Source organism: Barbus barbus (genome assembly GCF_936440315.1).
Source record: "Barbus barbus genome assembly, chromosome: 38".
Classification (NCBI taxonomy): domain Eukaryota; kingdom Metazoa; phylum Chordata; class Actinopteri; order Cypriniformes; family Cyprinidae; genus Barbus; species Barbus barbus.
Genome location: NC_136716.1, coordinates 934,066 through 945,885, shown reverse-complemented (window position 1 = coordinate 945,885; position 11,820 = coordinate 934,066). Strand labels below are relative to the sequence as shown.

General features: G+C 34.0%; 1 protein-coding gene across 1 annotated transcript in view; it reads left to right on the top strand.

Moving 5' to 3' along the window:
• The window catches only part of LOC306857937 (anthrax toxin receptor 1-like), a 31,107-nt gene extending 21,478 nt beyond the window's left edge, over positions 1-9,629 (top strand). The window contains exons 15-18 of the mRNA XM_079398224.1: positions 550-648; positions 1,838-2,002; positions 2,089-2,169; positions 6,178-9,629. Coding sequence (XP_079254350.1) covers positions 550-648; positions 1,838-2,002; positions 2,089-2,169; positions 6,178-6,405 — 573 coding nt within the window. The 3' untranslated portion in view covers positions 6,406-9,629. The remainder of the gene's footprint in view (positions 1-549; positions 649-1,837; positions 2,003-2,088; positions 2,170-6,177) is intronic.
• Positions 9,630-11,820: the final 2,191 nt, after the last annotated feature.

Below are 11,820 nucleotides of genomic sequence, written 5' to 3'. Positions count from 1 at the left end.
CATAACTGTGTCTATAAAGGTGTGAACCAAATGATCCATCCCATTAGAATAACAAAGGAACAGCATTCCTCAGGAACGTCTTGTAGATTGCAGGATCTCCAGCGGGAAGGTCCTAGCAGTATTGTGTCTAGCCCTTTTGTCTTCAGGTATGGATGGCTCCATTTCTGAACATGTTTAGGGCCGCAAACTATACAAGTGTACCAAATTTCATGCTTTTATGAAAAAGTTAACATATCACCTCAAATTTTGCACCTATCCCCTGGACTATATAAGTAATGAGTAGCATGTTGCTCGAAAAGGTACAGTTTCAAATCAGATCAGATCAGATATCTGGTCTTCTGTATTCAGTAGCAAAACCCATGTCAACATCTAAACCACAGCAGAGTTAGAAGGAACTGAATTTTCTTAGTGTGAGATTCATTAAGAGACTTTAATGAAAACCATCAGATGATTTTGAGTGTAACAACATCAACATGTCAAAGAAGCGCTGGCAGATGTTTCGTACCTCCCGTGCTTCTGCAAATGATGCGAGATGTTTTTGGTCTTCAGGAGTCAGATGATGAGGATGGGATGCCAAAGAAGAAATGGCCCACGGTGGACGCCTCGTATTACGGCGGTCGAGGAGTCGGAGGCATTAAACGAATGGAGGTGGGGTTCCTCAAAAGAGGAGCAATCTAAGAAAAATGTGTCGTGATTATTATTGAAATAACAAATTCTTAGCACTCTCTGAACTTCACTAAATACAATGTAGCTGTTGGAAGAATAATTGTCTTGTAGTGATTATATATAAGCCTCTTCTGCTCACCAAGGCTGGATTTATTTGATCAAAAATACAGTAATATTGTGAAATATTATTCTAATGTAAAACAGCTGTTTTCTATGTGAATATGTGTTAAACTGTAATTTATTTCTGTGATCTGCAGCTGTATTTTCACCATCATTACTCCAGTCTTCAGTGTCACATGATCATTCAGAAATCTCAGTGCTAAGTTATTATCATTTATTATTGGTGCTTAATTATTAATAATGGTTCTTCTTATTAACATGTTTTTGCTGCGTTTTTTGCATATTTTTTGATAAATCAAAAGTTCAAAAGAACAGCGTTTGAAATAGAAATCAATGTCTTTAATGTCATTTTTTATCATTTTACTGTATCCCTGCTGTATTAATTTCGGTCTTTTTTTAAATCGTATTTCCGTCAAACATAGGATATGAAGCAGAAAAATCCATTTTTAACATTGCTAATAATCAGAAATGTTTCTTGAGCAGTAAATCAGTATATTATTATGATTTCTGAAGATCATGTGACACTGAAGACTGGAGTAATGATGCTGAAAATACAGATTTGATCACAGAAATAAATTACATTTTAACACATATTCACATAGAAAACAGCTATTTTAAATTGTAATAATATTTCACAATTTTTACTGTATTTTTTATCAAATAAATGCAGCCTTGGTGAGCAGAAGAAAACATTTATTTAAAAAATTAAACAATTGTAACTATTCCAATCTTTTGACGTAGTCTATTTAATAAAAAATAAAAAAATTATATATATATATATATATATATATATATATGCGCATGTATATATACATACATATATTGCATACATACACACACACACACACACACACACACACACACAACTAGATTTCACTCAGATTTATAATTAAAAAAAAAAGTCATTTTAAGTTGCTAGAAGTCTCCTAGAAGTGAAGTATCAAAACATCTCAGAAGGAAACCGAAAACTGAAAGGCATGCTTTTTGCATTTGCTGCAGATCTGTAACAGGTTTCAGAAGATATGATCTGATGTTTTTGTCTGTGGTCCAGGTTCGCTGGGGAGGGAAGGGCTCTACCGAGGAGGGAGCCAAGCTGGAAAAACCCAAAAACGCTGTCATAAAGATGCCTGAGCAGGAGTTTGAACCCTTTGATCCCAAACCCAAAAAACCAAACAGGAAGCCAGCTCAAGACAGGAAGTGGTATTCTCCCATTAGGGTAAAGAAGCTTTGTCACTGTCATTATTGTTTACTGAAGTTGCTGGTGTTCAAAGCACATTGTAAGTGTTATTATCTCCTGTTCAGGGTAAACTCGACGCGATCCTGGCTCTTTTCCGACGTGGATATGATCAAGTTTCACTTATGAGGCCACAACCGGGAGATCATGTGAGTATCTAGATGATCAAAGAGTCTTAACGGCTTAGCATTATCTTTCATCCAGAAGTATAACGTCAAACAAACTCCTCCAACAACAAGCAGTCTGACCGAAAGCTTTCAAGGCGTTTGAACCTCATAAATCAACGTCCTGTGGATTTTTTGACTCATTCCTCTTCGCCTCGGCCAGACGTTTCCTTACCTTTCATTTGTCAGCCCGGACCAAACTTCATAGGCACAGCTCGCCACCTGCGTCAAATCAGTAGCCATAAAACTGAAATAAAACACAAACGTAGATGCTTTCCAGACAGTCCGACTCTTACATATGCAGAGCAGCCACATGGTTTGACTTCTCGATGTTATCGGATCTGATTTAGAGTTTTTACACAAGCGTTTTGAGATGAACTGTCTCCAGGTGTGAGTTAAACCGTTTAATGTGTGTATAAGAAAAACGTTTTCCATGTTTAAGAGCATCTGCCAAATTTAGCAACCAAGGAATCATTAAGCCATTCATAATCAATGCATACAGTGGTTCTGGTTGAGTTTTTGAGCCGGCTGGTTTTAATCGCCTCGAGCGAAAGGTTGCATGACGCAAAGGAATGGTTTCACCTCCTCGTCCTGTAATGCCTGGGCCTCTCCGCTGCTCTGTGGTTTGTGACGAGAGGCCTGAAAAATGCCCAGACTGACTCTTTTCTCTCGCCCTCGTTCTTTCTGAGTATGGAAAACAAATGAAACGGGCATCATTTCCTGTCTAAAATTGCATTAAGAGGACATAAAATATATCCAGCAGTGCTTCTGCTGTGAAAGAAGAACTCGCAGCATCGGCGCAAGTTGAAAACAAGGTCATCATGGGAATGCTTTTACGAGAATCTCTAAAGTTTTACTTAAGAAAGAGTAGTTATTGGAAGAAAAATCAGTCAGGTTATACTAGATAAATATTATTAGTATTAATTCATCATTAATTAGATATGCAGTGCCACACTATGCTTCTGAAAGAAGACTCTTCTGCACATGAAGCGGCATTTATTTGATCAAAAATGCAATAAAAATAGTAGTATTGTGAACAGGATTATTATAGTTAACTAAAACCATAAAAAAGTGTTACTTGAAGTAAAATAAACATTACAAATGAAATGTAATAAACATGAATATATAATATAATAAATGTAAAAACTTTTTCAGCTAGTTGCCAAAGCAGCATAAAACATAAATTAAAAAATATAAAAACAAAAATAAAAAATATATAATAAAAATACACAACAAAATTACTAAAACTTTAAAATTAAAAATGAAGCAGAAAATACAACAATGAAAACTAATTCATAATATAATATAATATGTATTATATTATATTTCAGGTAGTTGCAAAGCAACATTTCTTATTTTTATTTAATTTAACTTGATGTACTAAAATAACTAAAACTGAAATAAAGATTTATAAAAACTATATAGACATATTTATAAACAAATAACTAATAAACATTACAAAACACAACAAAATTACTAAAACTTTAAAATGAAAATAAAGCAGAAAATACAAAAATAAAAACCAATTCAAAATATTGAAAAAAATACTATAAATGTATTACAATGATACTGAAATAACCCTGATTGCGAAATATTTTGACAACTGTTTTCTATTTGAATATTTGGAAAAGAAATGAAATCTGCATGATTTCCTGAATAAAACTGAATTAAGAGAACAACATTTATGCCGCAGTGCTTCTGCTGTGGAGTAAGAAATAAATGTCATCAGTTTCTGTTTAACTAATCATTTATTATATATGCACTACTGATCAAACATTTGGAATAATTATGTTTTTTGTTATGTCTTGTAAGTCACTTACGCTCAACATAACTGAATTTATTTGATCAAAAATACAATAAAAACAAGGTCATGGCAATGCTTTTACTCACATAATGCAATTTTTCTCTTTCTTAAAGAGCAAATTCCTGTCCCTTTCACTCTGTCTGTACTTTCCTCACAGGTTTTGGCTTTGCCTTGTGTGTTTGGAGTGGAAGCCAGCACTTCTTCCAGGGTTTAATGTTGTTTCTGGTTGGTTTGTGTGTGCATATGTCTTCTATAGTGTATCATTATCTGTGCTCGGCCTGTTTTTCTCATTTGTTCCCTGGTTAAGCTCTCTTCCTCATGCCTCTGTGTCCCATAATGCACAGGGATCAGCTTTCCTCTGACGTCCAAGCTTTAGGCTTGCGTTCTCCCCCTCCTCCATCACTCTGGTGGAGCTCATGCACACATCAGACAACTACCACATTGTCTTGAGACTTCCTTCAGACTGCTTTATGACCCCAGCTAGAACTGCTGATGTGTCAGGAGGTCATTTTCCTCAACAAACAGCCTTAGAAACACCTACTTCACCCGTCGTTATGTGGCCTTAACATTTAACAGCTCATGTGACTTTCATAATGTGTTCATAAAGCTGTAGCTCAGGACTTGAGTTCATCAGGATGTTTGGATGCTGAAAATAAGAGAGATTGATGACCTCAACCGAAAAAAAGAAAGAAAATGGGGAAATGTTTCTTTGGAATAACAAGCACTTATGAATCATGCACAATAAGGCAATATTAGTTAGGTAAATCAAAATAGTTTTGATATCACTGTATTACATTTGAAAAGAACATATTTAAGTACCAAAATAATAACAAAAAAAAAAATAAACAAGTAAATAGTTTTGATTTCATCTTTGAATGCAGTGATTATATTTTGAAAAGAATATTAAATATGTATATATTTAGGTAAATTTTCTGCTTTTTAAACAAAATCCAACTAATTGTACATTTAGTATTATTTTCATGTGTAATATAATGAATATAATATTATTTGTCACATTATAAAAGGAAAATGAGTTGTGAACTGCACACAATACGACCAGGAATATTTATCATGTAATATTAATATTTATTAATAATATTTTATTAATAATATTTTATTGTATTTATTTTCTAACACACACACACACATATATATTAGTGCTGTCAAACGATTAATCGCGATTAAATAATTTTTTGTTTACATCATATATGTGTGTACTGTGTATATTTATTATGTATATATAAATACACACATACAACATATATTTTGAAAATTTGACATATTTACGTGTATATATTTATATAAATTATATCATATATAAATATATTTAATATATAAAAGTAACATCTTTTTCTTAAAAATATGCATGAGTGTGTGTGTATTTATATATACATAATAAATATACACAGTACACATATATATTATGTAAACAAAAAATGTTATTTTGGATGCGATTAATCATTTGACAGCACTAATATATATATATATATAAACATATGTATATAATTATTTAATATTCCATTCATGTACAATATAATAATAAAAATAATAAATATAACGATATAACTGTAGTAATATAATAGTGTATATGACATTATGAAAGTAAAATGAGCTGTAAATTGTGCACAGTAATACCAGAAATATTTATTAATTAAGAACGTAATTAGTACATATATGCTCATGTTTGATTCATTTTTATTAAAGTTTTAGTTGTTTTAGTACATCGTCAAATTTAATTAAAGTGAGAAACGTTGTCATGGCAGCTAGCTGAAATAAAAAAGTATTTAAAATGCATACATTTATTTTTTAAATATACATTTAACATTTCATTTATTTAAAGTGACAAAAAAAAATCATGGTTTTAGTTTTAGTTTTTAACGATAAAAACCCTGGTTTAAAGGTGTCCAGGCGGTTCGAGCAGGGTTTGGGCTTATAGAGGACTTTCAGAGTCTTTCCATGATGCATAATTTACCATTCTGGGTGATTTCATCTGTGGTTTTCACAGAGCTCCAGCCAGTTTGCGAGATCATGTGTGTGTGTGTGTGTGTGTGTGTGTGTGTGTGTGAGTGATTTGGGCGTCATTGCTGCACATTCTGGAAAACGGGAGCGAGTAATGCTTGTGCACTAGAGAGCATCCAGCTTCAGCAGATGAGCTCAGCGATGTGACGCGCTTCTCCTTCTCTCCTCAGGGTCGATGCATCAACTTCCAGCGAGTCAAAGAGGAGGCGGCGGCGGCGGCCAAAGCTCCTCCTCGAGCCCAGAGCCCAGCTCCACCTCCTCCAGACTACCAGCCTGTCCCCAGCCCCGACAGCACACCTCCGAACAGAGGACCGCCGCTGCCCCAGCCTCCACCCGGACCTCCGCCCGCCCGCATCCCACCCGGTCCCCCGCCGACCCGAGCCCCGCCGAGACCCTGAGAGAAACACCCAGCCCCTCAGTGCAATCCATCCTACAGCCAAACCAGCCCAGCTTAACAAAAGTGCACTTCCAGAATGTACTTAAAGTGCTCCATTTCCGCGCACTAATTTTTATACTTAATATACTAAAAATTATTCTTTAGTACTTCTTAAGATAAACTTAAGATCAACTAAGTGTACTCAACTGTGCTATTTTGGGAAACCATGAATATGAAGTAAAATTACATTTCATCAATTAGCAGATGCTTTTATCCAAAGCAACAATAGAAGCAATCAAAATCAACAAAAGAGCAATAAAGTGCAAGTGCTATGACAAGTCTCAGTTAGCCCAATGCAGTACAGGTAGCAAGTATATATATATATATATAAAATCCATATCCAATATCCTTTGTGTTTAAAGCAGCTGTTGTCCTCGGTGCACTTGAGCAGAGTTTCTCAGGAGCTTTGCAGGAGGTTTCTTGAAGCGTCTTGGAGACACAGTTCTTCTGGATTTAGTCTCAGTTTGTTCTGTTTCTTCATGTCATTCCAGACAGACTGATGATGATCAGATCAGATCTCAAACATCTCACTGGATTATTACAATTAATGGCTAAACGAATGTATGGAAATATAAACTGATATTTGCTACTGACAGTCGACAGTTACTGTATTTAGTTACCACTTGTAGTACACTTGAACCATGTTTCAGACACTTGTACACAGTATGTTAAAAGTGTATTTTAGTTCATATTCACAGTGTCCCAAAATAGCACAGTTGAGTACACTCTTAAGTTTATCTTAAGTACTAAAGAATCATTTTAGTATATTAAGTACAAAATTAGTGCGCAAAAATAGAGCACTTTAAGTACATTACAGAAGTGTACTTTTTATTTAACCTGGGAAACCAAAAAAACACGTGCTATTTATCGCTCAGCTTCGATTAGGATGTGCTGTGTCGTTTGTTGCTGGACAGCAAAAAAAATGTAAGAAAAGCAAAAAGAAAAATTCAACTACTGAGTTTTGCGTACGCAGATTAAGAGAGACGTTTTTAGCTTTGTGCTCCTGGTTCCCGTTGCGTTCATGTACAGTGTTTTAAAGCACATATGAATCCTATGAGCTTCTGATATCATGTCCAAAGTAACCAGTATTAGATGCTATGTTATATTGTTAGTATTTCGATTTGTTTCAGCAGTGTTGAGTCACAGTCGTTGAGTTACAGGTTCTCTCAGGTCAGTCTCTGATCCTGTACGAGGGGAAATCATCGCAGGTCAAAATGTAAGAGGAATGCAAGTGATGAACGCGTAAAGGCAGGGTTGGATGGTTTCTGTTACTGTAGATTGATGATTATTGTCTTAGTATGTCACAAGTTTCTTCGTTTAGGCGCAGCTGATGCGCAGGGTTTGTCTTAAATCACGCAGTTGCTGGAATTCTGACAGATTCTCGAAGGTGCAAAAGTGGATTTAAGAACGGTTTCGGTTTTATCACGGATCTTTATCTGCACTGAAAAAATGGTAACCTTTTAATGGTGTTGTTCAAATCACAAAATAGTGTTTAGCGTCACTGTATCAACCTAAATACATGCTTTTATACCAACAAAAGTCATTTTTATGGGGTAAAAGTTGCTCTTTAAGGTAACAATTTCTGGTTACCACTTTTTACAGTGTGGGTGAATGTCAAGAAAATATGTCCAGGTCACATTTCACACGTAAATGAAACGAAAAGATAAAAAGAAAGAATTTTGCTATGATGACATTATTTCCATGTCAGTTAAGAGCATCTAAGCCCAAAATTCTCATTACCGTATTGCATCAAGAATCATTTTTTGTAATTACCATTATTCTCAAGTGTTTTTTTATTAGATTATCAGTATTGTAATACAATATTTTTAGTGAATGTATAATGTATAAATCCCACATACTTCTCAAACTTGCATTATCATGATATTTTATTAGCAACATTTCATAATGATTGAAGTTGGAGTAGTGTACAGATTTTATCAATTTTTTAAGTTTATGTTGGACTTTTATCCAACACTTCGAAATGATGAGACTATAATAAATTTAAGAAATATGTATGCAATTAGAAATAAAAAAAAAAAGGTAATTGCAAATCTTTATCTTAAAATTTGGACTTTTTTTTATTTTTTTCCGTATTTGCAACTTTTTATCTTACTATTCCCACTTTTTAGAAAGATAGAATTGTTTTTTTTTTATCTTGTGGCAGAAACAAGTTTCCATAAATATATAATACAATATTTAAATCTGCATATACTGAAGGAAGTACAACAAATATTACTATGATGTATAAATACTAAATAGAATTGTAATTATCATTATAACATTCAAATAATGTTGTTTTTTTTGCATTGTGGTAATGAGAATAAAGGGAGCTTCCTGAATGCTAAATCTCTGAAGGAGAGTAATTGTTTCTTCTGATGCAGGCATGTTCTTGATGGGTTTCATGAGATCAGGTTTGTTTATTGTAAAGGTTGAACCTCTAAATGCAAAGTCAGGTCAGTTCTCGTCATGTTTTCTGTATTCTGCAGCTGTACTGTACGTATGTTGATATTCATCTTGTTTCATTTGCGTTTCATCATCAAACATATTGCAACTGCAGGGCAGTTCACAGCATTTAATTTATTATCCCCACGCCTAAAGGAAGGTACTTGAATATGACAAGGTGTCCTCTGTTACAAACAGGACACTGTGCATGAAACCAAAAAACATTCAAATCAAAAAAATCACTTAGCCTCAGATAACAGCCAGTGCCTTCTGTGTGTCGTTTTTTATTTGATTTTTTTATACGTCATTCAAGTATGATACAGTAGCACTGTTTATACTTTCGTTGTATTAAAGGAAGATTGGTGCATGAATTTTGTTTCCCCGTTCTCCCCATTCTGTCATGAAAGTCAAATAGTGCTCCGCTGTGAACAAGCAAACACTTTCATCTCACCCAGTTATTAAAGTTAGGTATAATGTGGACCAAACCAAAGCTATTGATGGCGACAGCTGCAGTATGATGCTATAGGTTTGTGCTTTCGTTTGGATTTGTGTTGTTTTATTTGCTTGTGGCAAACATTGTGATCTGTACTATTCCACAAAAAAGTTGATACCAGAATTATAAATCACAATTATATTGTGTTATGACGTAGTAAATGTATTAATAACAGTACTGATGCATCTATTGAAAGGCTCATAAAGTTTACTTTTTTCACAGTATTAATAAAGGTCGATTTTCAAGTTTTTACTGCATTTGTCTGGTTTTTGAAACGCCTTTGTGTTAAAAGAAGTGTAACCGCTCACAAGACTAAGTTATTAGGATGGTATTAAGCTGCTTTTGTGGCCTTTGGAAATAGTTTGTTTTGTTTAGGATGGATTTTGTGATGCAAAACAATGCATGTAAATATGCACAATCAGATGTGAGCTTGATGGGAGCTTCAGCTCTTCCTGACCCTCAGCAGGTTCATAGTCCACTGAATCTACCTCTGAATCTCTCTGGGTTTCCCAGCAAGGACGCTACAAATCCTGTTCTCATATCTTGTTCTTTTAGACAATAATCCAAGGGAAATTAAAAGTGGGTTAAAGGGTAGATATTGATCAAACAAGGTTTTTTTTCTTAAATGGAAACACTGAATATGATGGAAGAATAAGGATATGGAGTTGGTTATATGAAGTAACCTGAAGTCACTATATAATATATATATATATATATATATTTATGGTGGGGTTCAAAATGGGTCAAAAACACAAGGTTAAAGTAAAAGTTTTATTTTATAATTCAAGTTTTGTTTTATAACACAAAGATATTCATGTCATTTTAAATGTGACCAGAGTTATTTTTGTATCATTGATCTACTATTATAGTTTGTTAATATTTTGAATTAGTTTTTATTTTTATATTTTAGTTAAACTCAGATATATATATTTCTATATCGTTTTTAAAAAAAAATTTAGTTTTAGCCCATGTTAGTTTGATACTTCAACTTAAAATAAATGAAATTTTGTTGTGGCAAGTAGATGAAATATTGTTTACAATTTTATTTCTGATTTAATTTCTGATTTGATTCTGCCAGCCTGCAGTCCAGATCTTTCACCCATAGAAAACATTTGGCGCATCATAAAGAGGAAGATGTGACAAAGAAGACCTAAGACAGTTGAGCAACTAGAAGCCTGTATTAGACAAGAATGGGACAACATTTCTATTCCTAAACTTGAGCAACTTGTCTCCTCAGTCCCCAGACGTTTGCAGACTGTTATAAAACGAAGAGGGGATGCCACACAGTGGTAAACATGGCCTTGTCCCAACTTTTTTGAGATGTGTTGATGCCATGAAATTTAAAATAAACTTATTTTTCCCTTAAAATTATACATTTTCTCAGTTTAAACATTTGATACGTCATCTATGTTGTATTCTGAATAAAATTTTGAAATTTGAAATTTCCCATCTTTTTTGGAATCGGGTTTGTACACACATATGGCAGTTGGTGGAGGCATCAATCTGCTTCATGGGAAGGACAGCCTGCTGTAGGAAGAGGGTGAACAATGGGAGGGGTTTTCCACTCTGGAATTCTGGGAACACTAGGAATGAGGCAAATAAATTTTTATATTATTTCCTTGTTTTTATTGTTATCATTATATTTTTAATTCCTTGTTTTTATTGTTGTGACTATTTTTTTTAATGACTATTTCACTTCCTTTTATGTAAAGCATCTCCTTGCTACATTTCTGGACATTGATGGTGTTAATTACATTGCTGTATGGGAGGGTCAGAAAACTCTCAGAATGCATCACAAATATCTTAATTTGTGTTCCGAAGATGAACAAAGGTCTTACAGGTTTGGAACGACATGAGGGGGAGTAATTAATGACAAAAATATCTTTTTGGGGTAGAGTAACCCTTTAAATGTTGAGCTGTTTTCTCTAAAAAGCTAAAAAAAAACGGCCCCTGGCCTCCTTTCCCGTGTACTGCAAAAGCATTAGCATTAGCCGTTACGCTTTTCCGGCTAAAGGTTGCAGGCTTGCCTTCTAGTGGCTTTGCTATTAAACAACCACTATTTGAAAACGAAACTGTTGTTCCAAAGGAGAGCAAATGGGGAATTCAGGCTTTAAAATGTGACCCTAGACCACAAAAACAGTCATAAGGGTCCATTTGTTTTAAATTCATAAAACAATCTTGGGCTGATAAAAAAAATCTAAATATTGAGAAAATCTCCTTTAAAGTTGTTCAAATGAAGTTCTTAGCAATGCATATTACTAATCAAAAATTAAGTTTTGATATATTTATGGTAAGAAAGTTACTAAATATCTTCATGGAACATGATCTTAATATCCTAATGATTTTTGTCATAAAAGAGAAATGTATAATTTTGATCCATACAATGTATTGTTGGCTATTGCTACAGATATACCTGTGTTACTCATGACTGCTTTTGTGCTC